This window comes from Mesocricetus auratus, unplaced genomic scaffold (assembly GCF_017639785.1).
Source record: "Mesocricetus auratus isolate SY011 unplaced genomic scaffold, BCM_Maur_2.0 Super-Scaffold_15014, whole genome shotgun sequence".
Taxonomy (NCBI): Eukaryota; Metazoa; Chordata; class Mammalia; order Rodentia; family Cricetidae; genus Mesocricetus; species Mesocricetus auratus.
The window spans coordinates 31,774,367-31,793,552 of record NW_024429186.1 but is presented as its reverse complement, the minus strand read 5'-3'; the positions used below and the strand labels follow the sequence as shown (position 1 = coordinate 31,793,552).

The window sequence follows — 19,186 nt, the reverse complement described above, 5'->3', positions numbered from 1 at the left end:
TGCTGAGATGACTCTCCAGCCCCAACTACTTTACTTCTTAAGTAGCTGGTGTTTGACCATAAGGAAAAGCATAGCAAATCCAGGTCCAAAGTACACACCAACCTGTCCAGCAACCACCACTGTTCTCTACTGAAGAGCACCAAGCCTTCTCAGGGCCTTCCCCACAGCAGCCCTGACAGCTCCTAGGGACTGTGGAGGTTTCCAGCTTGCAGGTGCTCTGCTCCGACATGCTGCAGGAAGCTCCAAAAGGGTTCCGAGACAGCAAGGAATGTGTGCAATGATTGAAAATGCAATATATAATATTATAATATATAACTTATATATATAAAACATATAAATATTTATACAACAAACACACAAATATATTAATATTTTCTTTGGTTCCACCATACATGGAAGTAGAAGCACTTTTTGTTTTGTTGTTGTTTTGAGACAGTATCTCCCCATTATGTAGTCTTGGCCATCCCAGACCTCACTATGTAGATGAGGCTAGCCTCAAACTCACAGGTATGTACTACCATGTATCACAGGCTAAGTAGAAGTACATTTTAAGAATAGTTAATTCTAAAAGGCAGGACTTCCTCTTCACACACACACCCGTTTGGTTATGTCTGCTTACTTATTTCGACAGGGGCAGGAGACATACCATGCATGTGGAAGGAAGAGGGCAACTTAAGAAAGCTGACTGCCTCCTACCATAGGGATTCTGGGAACTGAACTCAAATCAGCCTTTTTTACTAACCCTTCCTTCCATTTTCTTAATTTTCTACAATGGCATGTTACTTAGCAAGAAAAACAATACAGCTATTTTATTTTGGAAAAATAATAACTAACGAAAGTTAACTTATTAGAAAGGATGTGTTAATAAAACCCCCAAATTCTCTAATAACACTGGTTAATATTAGTTCAGTGTTTCTGCCTTTCTCATCGTCCATTAACCTGAGACAGTTGAAACCTTGAGATCTGCAGTCACTGGGTAAGCAAGGGAAAGGTTATTATCTATTCCTTTTTGCCATTTCAGCTTTGCTTTTCCTTGATGATTAATGATGATGGGCACCTTTTTGTGTACCTGTTGGCGTCTGGCATGAAGTGATGAAAAAATCTAATTAACCTGGTTTATGAAAGCATTAACATTGTATATACAACTTCTGTTTACCAATTATACCAAAAACGAAGCTGAAACAAGAAACAGGAAGAGGACAGATAGATGCAATGCAAAGAGCCACTGCCGCAGGTGCACAGGAATGTGGAGGGCCACGGAGGATGTGGGAGAAGAAGCGGAAACTTCGAGATGAATGTCAACCAAGGGAAGAGAGGTAAGAGCTTCCAGCAGCCGAGAGTCCTCTCAAATGGTCCACAGCACTGCTCATCTGCATTCACACCCAGACATCAGCAGGCAGCCCCAGGGGTCATGATCTCTCGGCCCTGAAGACTCATTAAAGTCTCTGTTCGTGGGATACTCTTCCTGAATAGTCAACTAAGGAAAAAAGCGAGCCCGCAAATGGTCTGGAAACATCAAACGCAAACTGATGCAGCCAGCGTGGTGCCGCAATTCCTTTCTTCAGCATCAGCCCACCCACTAACCCTCACTTTCCTACTGCCAGCCTCCCAAAAGCACACACATCTCTTACAGAAGATTCATGTTCTTCTGACCTCCTTAGTTACCAGGCACACATGTGATACATGCATGTAGGTAAAACATTCATACGTATAAAATAAATCTGAGCAAAATTAAAAAGGTAGGAACAAAGCTGATGTGAAAACCCCAATTTGATTAATCGCATATAAATGGTGTCTCAGACAACACAGAATGTTTCTAGGGTGAATCTGGGTGAAAGAGATTTCACTATTGCTTATGCCACTAGTCTAATTCTAAAGGGAGCAGAACTGCAGGTTGTTAAGATGTGCTTACTCGTAAGAGAACCAGCAGAGGACAACAGGGACAAAGCAGTAAGCTCACAGCAGCGAACAATTAAGAGATTTCATCTTCTCCACACTCAGGCAAGGAAGGGGACCAGGTCACTGCCTAGACAAACAACTCATTTAACAGCATTTATGACAGCCAGCACACATTTGCCCAACCACCTTATTTCCTAGAAGAGAGATTATGATCACTTCAATTTTCTCCTAAAATATTAAGTGTCCTTCAGTGATTTTTTTTTAATTTAATGAACGGAGGCTTTCCAGATGATACAAGTCCTCAAATGCAGGTCATAAACTCTTATTGAAGCATTGGTAACAATGCTTTATGGAGTGATTTGCAACAATAAATCAAGAACTCAGCTGTGTTCCTCTGAAGGACTCCACAATTCATACCTCCAAACGGTACTTCTAAACAACCCCCTCTACACTGTGCTGAGAAACTAAAGCCACGGAAGGACTACTTGTTCTGTCTGTTCCATGACATCTGCAAAAAACCATTAGAGGTTAAGTTCATTCTAGGGCAAAGATGCAACTGTATTACTAGAGGGCTGAATGAAGGACCCATCTTTTAAAGCATTTTTAAAAATTTAATTTTATATGTATGAGTATTTTGCCTGCGTGTATGTATGTGCAACATACGTGTGCCTAGAGACCAAGAGACATTATATATTCCAAAACTGCAATTACAGATGGAGTTCCATGGGGCTGCTGGCACTGAACCCAGGACCTCTGCAAGAAGAGGCTTTGAACTGTTGAGCCATCTCTCCAGCCTCCAACCTGTAGGGGTCTCAGCTTACAGAAAGCACTAGAAACTAGAATTGTTAAAAACACAGACTTTTTTCTTCAAAGGGAGGAAACGGTGCCTGGTCACCTGGAGGCCGGAGTGGGTGCTGTCTAACAACCTGCTGGTCTTTTGCTATTCTATAGTGCCAGCCTTCCCCAAATCCCCCCGATCCTCAGCAATCCTTTCAGTCAATAGAACACATCTATATGCTTATTACAAACCCTTCCTTCCTAGGCTCTTATCCTGAACACTGTTTATCAGTCAATAAAATTCATTCCTATAGTCAGGTGCTTGGCTAAAGAGAGGTAGTCATGCCTAAAGTTTTGTTGTGATAACTGTCACATGGAAAGCTTTTCCCAAAGTTTCACTGTGCTTAAATCTCTGAGAAAAATAAACTACTTGGTAAGACTCCAAAAGCATTTGACCCAGCACTAGCTAAGTCGTGCTGACCAGAGTACCTCACGAGGATCATTTCCCTGGCAGCTGTGTCGCTTGTAGGGATCCTTATACCAACCCCCAAACCACTGCCTTTCATCAGCATAAAATAATGTGCAACAATACTTAGTGCTCCTTTGGACATCACAATTCTGTCCTCATCACTTAAGCTAACCCAACCATGTGAGAGCAGTTATTTGGATTCTTAGAAATCCTAGCAATTGAGCTTTCGGGTTAGACCAACTCAAACAAACTGCTGGGCATTCTAACAGATCTTCATATTTTCCTAAAAATCAGTAAGATTTTTATCAAGAGCAAATAGCTGCACTTATTTAACAGCACAGCTAACCCCAACATCATGATACAAACCAGCAGGAGATGAATTAAAGAATAGGAAACTGGGTCAAACTCAGTGATTAATCAAAGCCCACAAAGCCTATGGGCTGAAATGATGAATTAATTTATTTATTGGTTTCCAGGTAAGGTTTTGCCTTGTAGCACTGGGTAGCCTGGAATTTGTGGTAACCCTCTGCCTCAGTCCCCTGAGTCCTAGGGTTACAGTCCAAACAAATGATGTTGCTTTTTGTTTTGTTTGTTATTGTTTTGGTTTTTCAAGACAGGTTTCTCTGTGTAGCCCTGGAACTCCCTCCATAGACCAGACTGGCCTTGAATTTAGCAATCTGCCTGCCTTTATCTCCCTAGTGTTGGGATTAAAGTCGTGTACCACTAAGCAAGGCACAAATATGTTTTTAACTCTCGTTTAATTACCAAATTTTGATTATAGCTGGGCTGAAACTCAGCCTGCATCAAACCTGGGTAATCCCACTATGGGATCCTACTCCTGAAGCCTACTCCCTGGAAATGGGATTACAGCCACAAATCACCCTGCACTACCATGCTTGGCTAAACAACAAAACTACTTGTAGTTCTCTGGTTAAACAAAGGTAATAGTAAGCTCTAAAATTTGTCCATAAATGACATCATGGAATAGGAAGCAATAAAATTTTGTTTCTAGGTAACAGTTTCTAATGAAAAGCAAGCCAAAATTCACGACTTGAAAAGAGAGGAAAAGGTGTTAATTGTATAAGCAGAGTACTTGATGTCAAGACTATGTGAATACTCACACTGAAACTGTCAACTAAGTGAGGAAACAGGTCACTGGGGAGATAAACTCATCTAGAATTCTGTCTTCTTGGATTAGTCTAAGCAGTGGCGAGGAGCAGGTTCTTGAGTTGGTCTTGAGGCCTGCCTGCTAACCAACTCCATTACTAAACGTTCACGATAACACCCTGCAGGATGCAGAGGAGCTGTGAGAGCCCAGGTCAGTAAAGCACTTCGCAATAAAACAGAACAGTGTGCATGTGGAGGAACGAGCAGGTGTCTGGGGTCTGTATAGCACTTTGTACCTTAAGTCTGCTTGAAATGGAGATGAAAAGACTGGAAGAAAAGGAAACTGAGCTATGTATGATTTGTTTAGTGATGAAAGCCCACAAATTTATCTCAGGGGTAATTTTCCTGGAACTAAACATGAGCCATTTATCAGGAAGGTCCCTGTCATTTTCAACCACAGCCTGCTAAAAACACTCTAAAAACTCACTTTATTTAGTGAGTTCATGTGGGCGCTCTTAGTGACCTGACCGGTATTGATGACGATGGCCTGATCTCATACAGCACTGCACCAGAATCTAGAGGAACCTGACTGTTCCCAAGCCCTGGCTCTCCGCCTGGCCCCGAACCACAACTCTCTTCTCCATCCCAGCCCACTCCTGCTGCCCACAGAACACCAGCCTCGTTCCAAATTGCAAGGGTGGGACTATTTGCCCACCTGCTACCACAATTGCTGGGGGGAAGGCATCAGAAAAAAAACTTATTAACAGACAAACCAATGCACAAAAACAGGGCTCCCTGGAGAAGTGGCGATCCAGGCCTCTAGGACCATCAGAAAATATACAAGATCATAATACCTTACAGTGCCAGAAAGTGAGGAAGCCTCAAAAATAGACACCAAGGACTGAAGTGTGTGAAAGAGACAAGCCCAAGGAAAGTGCTATGAAAGTCAAGTGGGAAACAATGCATCATCACCAGAGACAGTGGACTGTGATCTGAAGAATGCAGGGTCTGTGGATCCAGACCAGACTACACGACTGAACTAGTGAGGGAGAAGAGGCAAGTCTCTTTCAGTAGACTGGTACCACACCCTCAGGGAAGCCAACTGAACTCCCCTCTCCGTAAGTGTGGGCTGGCTGCACTAAATGACTTCATCTCAAAGAGCACAGCATAAACAATACCTACAATGGAGAAGCCTGACAAACACTAACTCAGCCAGATGACCTGTGACAAGTCATGGTGATAAGTGGTAAGAATGACATTTGACCTTTGTAGTCCCCCCACACACCCACACAGTCTTATGAGAAAACCATCAGACAAAAGAGCTATCCTAGGGGCTGGAATGGTGACTCAGCAGTTAAGAACACTGGCTGTCTTCCAAAGGACCTAGGTTTGATTCTCAGCACCTACGCAGTGGCTAACAACAATCTCTAACTCCAGTTCCAGGTGATCCAACACCCTCTTCTGGTCTTGGTAGGCAACAGGCTTGCACATGGTACACAGACATACATACTACTAACACACACATAAAATAACTTTACATGTTTTACTGCCCCCTTTTGTTTTGTTTTGCCAAGACAGGGTTTCTCTATGTAATAGCCCTGCCTGTCCTAGAACTCAGATTTGTAGACCAGGCTGGCCTTGAACTAGCAGAGATCCACCTGCCTCTGTCTCCCAAGTACTGTTAAAATTTGTTTAAAATAAATTTAATAGAAATGTGAAGCTGTAACTCCCTTCAAGTTGGACCTTATCTACACTCTTATCCTCTTAAGTTCTGGCTAGTTTGATGGAATACTGAGTAAATGACTTTAAGGACAACCACCAACCAACCTTGTAGGTCCCTCCTATAAGCTCTAGTACAGAATAAAATCACTCTCAGCAAAGATACCTCCTTCCTTTCTTGAGATAATACAGGATGTTAGTTAAGATGAAAGGTTCTAGGCTGGAGAGATGGCTCAGCGGTTAGGAAGGAGTGCTTGCTGCTCTTGCAGAACACACAGTTCAATCCCCAAGACTCACATGATGGTTCACAAGCATCAGTGACACTGGTCTCAGGGGATCCAAGGTCTTCTTCTGGCCTCCTTCAGGACCAGCCATGAATGTGGTACACAGATACACGTGCAACCAAAACACTCATACATGTGAAATAAAATAATAATTTTTAAAAAGCTGTGAGGTTCTAAGCTGGGCATGGTAGTGTGTGTCAACAATCTCAGTGCTTGGGCAGAGGCAGAGGATCAGGAGAAGCTCACAGAGTTCCAGATCAGCTGGGTTATGAGACCCGGACTCAAAAAACAAACAAACAACAAAACAAAGGGAAGAAAAACGATGGAAGGGTCTAGATTCTGATTCGTGGTCTATGCTTAAATCACAGCTACATCACTTACTGGCTGTAAGCTTTGACATGGTATGCCTAACTCACAATGTAAGGACACAGATGTGCATGCTCCATAAGATCCCTGAAGGCGGTCAAGGCCTGGAACAGTGCCTGTCACACAAGCACTCAGTGGAATGTTACTGTCTGAAGGACTAGCAGTACTTATCCCAACCGTGTTAGTCCTAACTCAGAACTCCCTAAACCATCAGGCTAGCCCATTCTTCTCACACAGGACAGTGTGCTGTGTTAACGAAACCTAGGGACAATTGGGGCCCAGATGGGCACTACATGGGAATAGAGGGAAACACCAGGTCCATCTTCAAGGAAAACAGTGGAATAGTTACTGTCGGGTCCAAAGGCCTGGCAAAGCAGAAAGGAGAGTAAACGTGCTGGCTAGTGTCTTGCCAGCATGACACAACCTAGAGCCCTTTTAAGAAGTGGGAACCTCAATTAAGAAAATGCACCCACCAGATTAGCCTGTGGACATTTTCTTGATTAATGACTGATGGGGGAGAGCCCAGCTCACTGGGGGCAGTGCCACCCCTGGGCAGGTGGTCCTGGATAACAGAAAACATTGAGCAAGCCTCCAGGAGCATGCCAGGAAGCATTCCACCATGGCCTGTTTCGGTTTCTGCCTCCAGGTTTCTACCCTGACTTCCTGGACTACAAGCTGTAAGATCAAGTTGCTTTTGGTGATGATGTTCTATCACAGCAATAGAAACCCTAACCAACACAGATGTGGTTTATAATCTGATATTGATGAAACTACAGGAATAATCCAACAGTAAGTCAGGTCTGCTGCTCCTGCCTGTAATCCCAGCACATGTAAGGCAGAGAGGAAGGATCAACTTAGAGAGCAGCCTCAGAGAAGAGTGAGTGCCAGGGCTTCCAGGTCAAACTAGTTCTAGCCTGGGAAAAGAATGACATTTTCAAAAGGCCACAGCTGGCAAGATGGTAAGTACAGGTGCCTGATGACAGCCTAATGACCTGAATCCGATCATGGAATCCACACAGTAAAAATAGAAAGCCAACTCCTGCATCTACAGGTTCACATGGGATTCTTACACATGTACGTATACACACACACACACACACACACACACACACACACACACACACACACACAAAGCATATAGTCAGGGGTACTAATCCATATATACCTATAGTTCCAACATTTGGAAAATATAGAGAGGAAGAAGAGGAGAGTTATCCTCAGCTACACAGCAAGTTTGAGCCTAGCCTACCTCAGGGCAGGGGTTAGGTAAAGTGAGTATTCTAGAAGTTCTGAGGTCAACTTCCTGCATAAAGAAATATGCAAAACACAAGCTGCCACTGTATCTCAAAAACAAAAAACATGAATAGAACTTATTGATTTTTCTTTCTTCTACTTCTTTTTTGTAAAATTTATTATTTTTTTGTTTTGTTTTGTTTTTCGAGACAGGGTTTCTCTGTATTGTTTTGGAGGCTGTCCTGGTACTCTCTCTGTAGACCAGGCTAGCCTCAAACTCACAGAGATCCACCTGCCTCTGTTTCCCGAGTGCTGGGATTAAAGGTGTGTGCCACCAACGCCTGGCTTATTTTTATTTTTAAATACATGTGGAAGTGGATTTATAGGTGGTTGTAAGATACCCAGTGGGGTACAAGTGACCAAACTCAAGTTTTCTGCAAGAACAGTACCTGCAGCCAGGCTTAATGCCAGCACTCTGGAGGCAGAGGCAGGTGGATCTCTGTGAGTTCAAGGTCAGCCTGGTCTACAGAGTGACTTCCAGAACAGCAAAAGCTATTCAGAGAAACCCTGTCTCAAGAAACCAAAAAATAAAAATAGTAACAGTAATAATAAAAGAATAGTACCTGCTAATTCATACCCACTTAGCCATCTCTCTAGCCCCTACCCTGACTTCCCAGCCAAGGGCAAATGCAAAGTCTATCAGCTGTATTTCTGGAAGTCAGAAGAACACACAGATTATACTGAGAATAAAGCCAAAGAGCAAGCAGCATTCAACACTAAATTCCTTCAAATTCTCCACCCAATTCAGTGATGACACAGCACAATACGCCCATGGTGTTTAAGCTAAATTATGATCAGGGAAGGGAGGTTCCTGTACAACTGTTGAGAATCAGAAATGGAAACTTCCAAGCAGTGGTGGGCTAACAGGCAGATGCTCTCTCCTGCTTCTATCAGCATTTGCTACATTAACTCAACACAGGCAACAGTCATGCTTGACTGGAGGGGGTGGACGCTGGGAAGAAGAGGAAAAAGAGGAAGGGAAGGAATGAGAACGAAAGACCAGTTGCTGCCCTAACAACACTACTGCGGGGGTGAAGCCAGATCAAATGTTTTTTTTCATACTGTTCCAGAGTTATTTACGGTAAAAACCTTCAGCGTGACCCTTTTAGGCACAAACAAAGCCTTGTTCTTTTTTAACAACTAGTCTCTTGATTTCCCACACATTATGTTGAACAATGAAGTTGGGGCACAGGATAAAGCAGATGACATCAACCTCACTCAAGTCTGAGGCTTATTTGGGAGCCCAAATTCTGGTCTGTGGCCAGCTGGATGATTTCACAGAGGGCCCTACTGTCTACACTGCCAGGCTGATATGAATATGGGGGCGGTGGCTTAGCATCATCCAGTCAGTAACTGAGAAGTCTAAGTCATTGCACCCCTCCAGGTCATCTTTATAATCTGCTCCTAAAAACTGGACAGTCTTCAGAAGTTATCACTGACTATCAAAATCTAAGCAGTCCCCCTTTCTAAAGTAGTTCAGAAGATGTAAGGCTATAGACAACTTCACTGAATAAAAAATTCAGTGAAGAAACACTATCTTTTAACTTTTATGAAGAAGGAAATACAAGACCAGAGCTTAAGTAAAAGCTAGAAGATTTGTATATAATACAAGAAGAAACTTGACTGTAATGCAATCAAATGGTAATGTACAAACTGGCCTTCTGTAGCAAATCTAGTTACTGGTCTGGTCTTAATCCACTGATAAAAGTAACATTAAATATCAATTTTAAAGGGCCATATTTTTATGTAAAGAAAAAGGTAAGCCCAAGTAAGGAGTCAATTCCCAAAACAGCTACTAATAAAAGAGAAGATCTTTTGAGAAATAAGCAACAAGTATGCCATTGCTTGTCCCCTACAACACAAACATTCTCAGTATAGACACCAGAAATATAATCATTCCCTGAAAAACCTGGAAACTGTATTACATATACTGCCTTGTCACTGTCCAGTAAGCATGTTCATGTCTGCAGTACCTACACTTAGGACCATCAGTTCCTACAACAGGCTTTATTAGCACCTGAAGTAACAGGGCAATCTCTATATTGACTATGGATGGTGAGGAGACACTTCCAGCTTCAAATTTGAGTAGTAAAGTCTTGATAGTCTATTACTAAGGACGACTCAGCCTCATTTAGGGCAATGAATGGGGAAGAGAGCGATAAGATAGACACCTGGAAATGTTCAACACAAAGTGTGTCTGAAACAGCAGTCTTTGCATGAGAATCATACACCCAAACACACACACACACACACACACACACACACACACACACACACACACACACACGACTAGCTGTCCAGAGGACTTCCCTGACCACTTAAATAGCCCTTACCCACCAATCACTTCCTCCCTTATCATTTGACTTTTCAGAATACCTTTCACTATCAGAAATGAGGCTTTTTCATCTTCTTTTATGTTCTCTTTGTTGTTCCTTATTACAATTCATGGACCTTAACTCATAAACCATTAACACTCAAAAATATTAAATAAATGTTTTTGGATTAATAGAGGAATTACAAACAGAATGCTAGAACCCTCTCATTAAAACATCCCATATCAGCCGGGCGTTGGTGGCGCACGCCTTTAATCCCAGCACTCGGGAGGCAGAGGCAGGTGGATCTCTGTGAGTTCGAGGCCAGGCTGGACCGACAGCCTCCAAAACAATACAGAGAAACCCTGTCTCGTAAAACCAAAAAAAAAACATTCCATATCATCAGGTGGTGGTGGGGAGGGAGGGGAATGGATAAGACATGATGGAGATCAAAAAGTAAGTACCACATTACACCAAGAAGGCTATCCTGTCAAGCAATGTATAAAGAAAGCACACAGGAGGTGCCCCCAGGCTGAGAAACACATTATATTTAAAGATCTGAGAGGTATTCAGTATGGCTAAAGGTGAGAGAATGGAAGTGAAAGGGAGGGATCGCAGAGGAGGAAAGCGTGGTAACCACTCATCTGTTCACTCATTTCTTGTGTTAATTCTACCATGTGCTAGGCGTTATATTAGACATAGCACTGCAATGGGATACACACACTACTCAAGGAACTTACGCCTATCTTAAGAAACAGGTAGACAAGAAAAACATAGATCTATAACATAGGCACTAGGTACATTCACTGGACATTAAGATGGTCTCAGGCAGGAGGATGAATCCCTAAGGTTCAACCAAGCATAGCTTGGTCTGGTGGCACGGGTCTGCTAACACTTGGGAGGTTGAGGCAGGTTTGCAAGTCAAAGGCCTAAAAGGTAACTTAGAACTGGGGATATAGCTCAACGGTAAAATGCTTGTCTACTAGATTCAACCTTCAGCTCTACTTCCTATCCCATTCCAAAAAGGGATGGGGATGGAGAGGCAGAGTGCTTGCCTTGCATGTCACAGTAACAGTGGCACACAGCTACAAAGTTAAAGGGAACTTGGGATAGATAAGACCCTATTTTAAAACAAACAAAAGCAGGCACTATACATTCACCAAGACCAATCAGAGCAATCCCCACCTACCACGTTTAGTGGTTCAACTGTACTACACACAGTCCTCATTTCTCCTACCTCCACTCAAACTGAACCTGAGACAGCTGAAGGGTATGTGACCACCAAAGAGATGAAAACCCACAGGCTGATCAAAGACTGGTACTGTGGCCTGACATGTACGCAGGAGCTATGTGCTTGGGAGGTACGCTTTTGAAGCTGAGATGACAACGCACTGTAGGGATCCTTGAGGCAGTATTTGGGCAGGAACAGCCACAACTTTAAGATGTAGAACTAAGTGAATTACATACTATAGTTGCAAGCTAACAAAGAGCTTGTAAGTAAAAGTGAAATACATATATTACATAGAAATGTTTTAAAAATTCAGTATGCCGAGCACTGTGAATTAAAAAGTTATTGCTAGGCGGTGGTGGTGCCCACCTTTAACCCCAGCACTAGGAGGGTAGAGGCAAGTGGATCTCTGTGAGCTTGAGGCCAGCCTGATCTACAGAGTGAGTTCCAGGAGAGCCAGGGCTACACAGAGAAACCCTGTCTCCAACTACCCCCCCCAAGCATAAAGTCTTCATTTGTCCTGTTTATATGAACTATAAACTTTAGGGTAATCAAATGGTCTTTTTAAAAAATCACAGAAAAACATCTGAATAAATGCAAACAGAGCAGCATCTTGTCTTACAAACTACTGTATTTATAGTCATACTACAAATAAAAATCTTTTCTCAATTTCAAAATAAATGCCCGCCCATTCAAGAAGCAATGTTTTTGTAGATTGGTGCCACGTATCTTACAATCCCAGCACTCAGGAGGCTAAGGCCAGCTTAGGCTACAAAGACTGTCTTAAAAAAAAAATAAAAATCATTGATCCCTGCATTCAGGAGGCAAAGGCAGAAGCAGGCAGATCTCTCTGAGTGTGAGGCCAGCCTGGTTCTACACATCGAGTTCCAGGACAGCCAGGGCTACAGAATGAGACTTTGCTATCTATAAGTAAACAAGTAAATAAATAAATAAGTAAATATCTACTTCTGGCTTGAAAACCCCCTACCTTCCTCTTCCCTGATTCCACTTCACATAGCAAACCACTCAGTTAAGGTTAGTGTGGTCTCTTTAGCCACTAAATTTATGGGGTTGTGTAACTGTAGCAGCAGGACCCTAAAATACATCTGAATTTAGGAATCTATCATGGCCCCCAGTCCCACAGCACCACCATCCATGAGGTAAGTAAACTTCTTTTTCAGCACTAGGGTCAAACCCAGTGTCTGGAACATGAGGTAAGTGTTCTACTACAAAGCTACATCCCTAGTCCCATACAGCACCACCACCATAGAACTGAATCTGATTCCATATTTACACCTCACTCCTTTCACAAGAAACATGGTGGGGGGGGGCGGGGGAGATAAGCTGCCAGAAGTGGGTGCTGGGAACCTAACTGAGGTCCTCTAAAAGCGTAGTCCTTGTTCTTAACTGCTAAGTCATCTCTCTGGCCCCAACAAATACATTTTAAATAGGTCTTCTTCAAACAAGTGGGGAATTTTGTTGTAATTTATTGGGTGTGTGCATGAGGATAGAGGGTTCCAGCCAACCTGGGCTTCCAGTGAGGCGTAAAACCAAAACGGAGGAGTGTACTGGCCACTCCAAATTCACTTTCTCCGCCACTGCTGGTTAGCTATACTCCTTTTATCATCATTGCTTCTTTAATACCTGGCTCAATTCATTCTTGTGTATTATCTACTTGGCATTTGGGTTTAGGATTCTAGCAGTCCAGTTAAGCTGGGCAGTAGCAAGGACACAGCAGACAAAGTGAGAGCAAACTGAGTGCTGGTGAAGTACTAGTAAGTAGAAGCACAAACTGGTCTGTCAACCCAGTCTGGTCAACAGCCTTCAATCCATCCTTAGCTGCTCATTATTCTAAGGTTATACCATGGCTCCTAGTTCACTGAATGCTAATTTCACTGAACCAGCTAGAACATAACCAGGAAAACAAGTCCTACCCTTAGGAAACTACTACTAGCCTAATAAGGGAGACAGGGTAAAAAGAAGTAGTTACAATGAACTCTGGTCAGGAAGTATACCCACACCAGAACCATAAAACTGAATCTGATTCCATATTTACACCTCACTCCTTTCACAAGAAACACGGTGGGGGGTGGGGTGGATAAGCTGCCAGAAGTGGGTGCTGGGAACCTAACTGTGCCCTGGTTAGAGCACAAATTGGAAGCTAACATCCTATGAAGCCTCAAGACAGATTTCATGAGAGCACCACAGAGCATGTTGGCAAATGCAACTTATCAGACAGGCAACAGTGAGCCACTGAATGGTTTTCAAACTCAAGACTGGAGGAGAAGACAGCAACACTGTATCAGGCTGGAGAGAGGGCTCAGGGTTAGATCACTTGCTGCTCTTTCAGAAGACCCAGCGGGTTCCCAGCATCCATATGGTGGCTCACAACCATCTGTAACTCCAGGGCTAGGAAATCTGGTGCCCCTCCATTGGTCCTAAGCACCCACGTGGTACACACACACACACACACACACACACACACACACACACACACACACATACGTGGTACACATATACATATAGGCAAAACACTCATATGTATAAAATAAAATAAATACATAAAATTTAAACTGTTTCTTCTATTTAGCTTAAGAATGTGAAATCTTCATTCTGTTAAAAAGAAACAAAAAATTACCAGTGTTCATTGTGAATGAATACACATTGTGTTAATTACTCAGAACACAATCAACTCTTGGCTATTAATAATTCAAAAATCTGGCCAAGTAAAACTCCACTGAAAACTGGGACCAAATGGCATTATGTAAAGTAGCTGTCACCATCCAAGGGTCAAGGCTATAGCTAAGAGAAGGCATTAGAGACTAACCATCTAGTGACCAATAATGGATTCTAATAAATCCCAGAAATCACAAACTAAAAGCAAAAGGAAGATTGTAGCACTTTTCCGCCAATATACTTAGTGGGCCAATTCCATCTGGAACCCTTGCTCATGCTACCCGAGTCCATAGGGTAGAGTTTGAACTAAACGAACAACCTTTAAGAGGCACAGGAAGTGACGCGGCAGATGCTTAACAAATAACAAACTTTATTAGTCACAGTCAATCAATCTTATCGTCTCCATTATCCTGTAGGTGTTGAGGTGTCTTATGATGTCAATCCCCGCGGATCCTCTAAAGGTATCTCAGGAAAACCACGTTATTGCTCAAGATCCCTGAGCCCTCACAGACACAGGATCCTGACGACAGCCGACATAGTCCTAGCTCTCTGGAGTCTAGGTGCGCCAACGCCTCACAGCCCTTCCTAGGGCCCGGGACCTTTGGCGCGCGGCCCCGCCCCGCGAACCCCAACGCGCGGGGTGAAGGAAGGGGCGGACCGCACCGCGCGTCCCGAGCGCTGGGGAAGGGGGGCCGGCCAAGCCCGGGCCTCCGCCCGCCCGCCCGCCCGCCGGCCGGCCGGCCTGCCCCCACCTCGGCCTCCCCCGGACTACGCCTGCCATCTTGCCGCCCGCCCCCGCGCCGCACCTTGAGATGGGTGCGCAGGCCGCCTGCGCCCCCGGACTGGTCGGTGATCTCGTACGCGCCCGTCACTAGCAGGTCCTTGTGGATCTCCTCGCGGAGGCACTTGCGAGAGTTCACGGGCAGATGGAAGGAGATGGCGAGCACCGAGCTGGGGCCGAGCAGGAGCAGAAAGAGCAACGCACACGGGCGAGGGCCAGGCCAGGATAGTGGGCCAGACGAACCAGACATGGTGCCGGAGCCTCGTTCACCACCCGGGGCCTCTAGCGCGCCGGAACCGGGGGGGGGGGGGCCCACGTGACTTGCCTCTGACCTGGCGAGGCCGTCGGCGCCATTTTGGTGACTGGCCGAGAGAGGAAAGAATGTCTGACGAATAATTTTAAAAATCGAGCAGAGATACGGTGGTGTGTCAAAACCACGGGCTTAAGGGGCTGAAGAAGAGTCGCCAGATATTGTTTCGAATAGGCTTTATTTTTTTATTGGAGCGAAAGACCACTGAGTGAGCCATAGTAAGTATGGGCAGCCCTGGAAGTAATTCTAGGTTAACCTGCCGGAAGTGGTTCGTGCGCGTTTTAAAGTCGGTGACACCATAGCAACCAGGCTCCAATAAGGAACAGCCACAAAGTCTTTCCTGGGGCCCGCCCACCGCCTGCTTAGACTGGGCCTGAAGTCACAAAATGAGATGAGTGCCCTAAAGCTTACTCTGGTAGCAGCTGGGACAGTGAGCACTGAAGAGGAAAAATGCAAAGGGAAGTTTTTTTCACTGAGTGTGCTCCACTAACCCAGAGAAGGCTGTGTAGAGACGACAGATGAATGTGAATTGACAGGTATCCAGTTAACACCTCTGAACCTAGTATTCAGTCTTGGTGTGACTTTGGTGTTCGAAATGTCATTTATTGAAAGAAACATCAGCAGTCTTCTGTGATAAGCTATACTCTAACCAAACATTTAAGTCATTTTTTGGTCCAGTCAGAGATGTGCATACAATATTATTTACCAGATGAGCATTGTCAAGTTGCCAAAGTGTGCTCTGTACATCCAAGTTAATCATTCCTAGTGAGCTGATTCACATAGGAATCATTCATTTGTTACCAACTGTCTGCTTGACGCCACACTATGCATGTGTGATGTGTTTATTGGTGTACATTCTCATATACTCAACAGACCTATCAGTCGTATTTAAACCAGTGATAAAGCAACCAAACTACGTGACCCATAACAAAATAGTTACTAAATGCTATTGGTCAATTTAAAAATATTTAGTGCCTGGGACAGTGGTTGCTCACCCTTAATCCCAGCACTTGGGAGGTAGAGGCAGACAGATCTCTATGAGCTCAAGGCCAACCTGGTCTAAATAGTGAATTCCAGGTCAGCCAAAGCTCCATAGTGAGACCCTGTCTTGGAAAACAAGCAAAACAAAACAAAAAGCCTTAAAACAAAAGTTTATCATCTTTATGTTACAACCAAGTATTTAGAGATGAAAAATACACAAAGAGCCACACTCAGTACGTGCTTTTAATCCCAGAGTTTGGGAGACTGAGGAAGGAGGATGATCTTGAGATTGAGGCCAGCTTGGGCTATACAGTCTCAAAAAACATACTTCAACACCTTAGAATAAACAGTAGCCTATGTGTGTAACCATTACCCAATTTTGTTTTGTTTTGTTTTGTTTTGTTTTGTTCCTTGATTTTTTTGAGACAGGGTTTCTCTGTGGCTTTGGTGGCTGTCCTGGAACTAGCTCTTGTAGACCAGGCTGGTCACAGAGATCCGCCTGCCTTTGCCTCCCGAGTGCTGGGATTAAAGGCATGTGCCACCAATGCCCGGTACCATTACCCACTTTAATTCATGTTTCTTGAACTTTAGCAAAAACAGTCAGAAGATGAACTATCTGCCCTTAGTGATTTTAATGGTTGATCTTTTTTTTTTTTTTAATGATTCCTCTTTGTCTACCAAGTCTTTTCCTGGAACAGAAGTCTGAAAACAAAACAAATACAAATATAATAGAGTTGTTAAGCATTTTAAGATCTGGCAAATGCCATATAATACTTTATGAGGCATCCACTTAGGAGCATTTGGCTTGATTGTTTTATTCCTGATCTTGGATGAGATTGACAGTCCTGAAAATTTGCATAGGCCTTTTCCCTGCTGATGCATGGGAAGCAACATGAATGGTTGTTCTAATTCACTGTCCACTCAAGTCCTCAGGGTCTTCTGACCACTAGCTTGAGATTGGCAACCTGTAAAATACCTGTGCATATGTTTTCTTTATATTTTCATCTTAACTTTTACACAATAGGCTATGTATTTTTAAGTGCCTTCACTTTTTTTTCTTTTGAGACTGTCTTTTGGTCCAGGCTGACCTGGAACTTGCAGTGGTTTGGCTATCTCTACCCTCTGCGTGCAGACATTCACCATCAGAACACAGCCTAATTCACTTATCTTAGAGATCTCATCTGATATTTTCAAAAACCCTGTAAAATAATTTAGACAAACGTTTTCAGTTTTTAGATGAGACACTGAGGATATGAGATGATAACAAACTTGGGTAGTATCTTAGAAAGTGCTGATGACGCTTAGCTTGGAGAACTGTAATACTTTATTCAAGGAAACTGGAGCCAGATGTACACCACAGTGCTGTAATGGGATTGTATGGTAGGGGAGAGAACTACGGCTCAGCAACTAAGGAAATATTTGGAGTAAGGGGAATTTCTGGTCAAACCAACTTAGCAGCATTCTTGCCATACGTGAACAATGTCTGGTTGAGAAATAGTTCAGACTTAGCCTGAATTTAGACTGCCAATATTCAGAATCCCAGAGGCCAGTGAGAGAGCCAGGGGTAAAGTGGCACTGGTTGCCAAACTTGAAAACTTGAGTAGGATTCCTGGGACCTGCATGGTAGAAGGAGAAAAATCAACCCTCGGAAGTTGTTCTTTGACTTCCACCCTCCCACACAGACAGACAGACAGACAGACAGATAGACAGATTAATGTGAAACAGCAACACAACCCCACAGCTCAAAAGTGATGAAGGGTCAGGCTGGATGTGAGCATCTTTAATCTCAGCACTCCCAGAGGCAAGCAGATCTCCGTGGGTTCAAGGGCAACCTGGCCTGCATTTGAGGACAGCCAGATCGTCACATGAAGACCCTGTGTCAGAAAAAAAAAGTTTCAAAGGTCAGAGCCTTCCTTGGGAAAGCACTGTAATATTTTGCAAATGGAGAAATTGAGGCTGAGAATCTAGATTACTTCCTGTATCACACACAGCTCTTGGATCCTTTCTTGTCTGGCAATCTCACTTATTCCCAGCCCCCAACACTTTCTGTCTCTGCCTTCTATCATTTATTTCCTCTATTAGCTCTCCCCTTTAGTACTGCCTCCATTTTATTTATTTATTGTACTTACTTGTCTGCCTACCTAACACAATATCTTTTCTGTAAGGGCAAGGATTGCTTTCTCTTCTTATCCCAAAGTATTGCTTGCCACTCAGGCACAGTCAGTGCTGGCACCATGAAGGCAAGACAATACTTGTTCTTGGCTCATGCAGAAGGACTAACAGCAAGTTCCCTCCTTTATTTTTAGCTATTTCACACACATTCACTGAATACACGATGTATCTAAACTGTAATCCTGACTTCAGTTTCACCGCCGTTACCTAAATCCCTTTGCTTTTGTTTCTTTGGGACATATATAGCCCAGAGGGTAAACTCTCAGTCCTACTTCAGCTTCCTGAGTGGCAGAATTGCAGGCACATTGTACCACACCTAACTATGTTTTTATTAGAAAATGAGTCCATAGAAGGACACAGAATAGCAACAATGACAAAATCTTGCCTCTGTGCTGTGGGCAGGAGACAGCTCTAGGGAACCAAAACTTATAAACTCTGCACCTGTACTGGAGAAGGTACCATCTGATCTGCATGAGGGAAAAGCCTCATTTGGAGCTGGTGATGGACTAGAAAGTGTGCCTCAATCAGAGTAAATGCTTCTAACTGCCTAGCAGTCCTGGGCCGTCATATTTGTCGTCCTGAAACATACCAAGCCACATAACCTAAAATTCCTTAGCCACAAAAGTCTTTGGGGGTAAAACATCTAGTCTGTCCATCTAAGCTATAGATTCGTAAACCTTTCTTTTATATAAGAAGGAGCATGCATAGCCGGGCATTGGTTTCGAACACCTTTAATCCCAGCACTCAGGAGGCAGAGGCAGGCGGATCTATGTGAGTTTGAGGCCAGCCTGGTCTAAAGAGCAAGTTCCAGG

At 43.6% G+C, this 19,186-nt stretch overlaps 1 protein-coding gene across 1 annotated transcript in view; it reads right to left on the bottom strand.

The window, feature by feature from the left end:
• Positions 1 to 15,182, bottom strand: part of Tmed10 (transmembrane p24 trafficking protein 10) — a 33,798-nt gene extending 18,616 nt beyond the window's left edge. Inside the window, 1 exon segment of the mRNA NM_001281688.1 lies at positions 14,937 to 15,182. Coding sequence (NP_001268617.1) covers positions 14,937 to 15,161 — 225 coding nt within the window. The 5' untranslated portion in view covers positions 15,162 to 15,182.
• Positions 15,183 to 19,186: the final 4,004 nt, after the last annotated feature.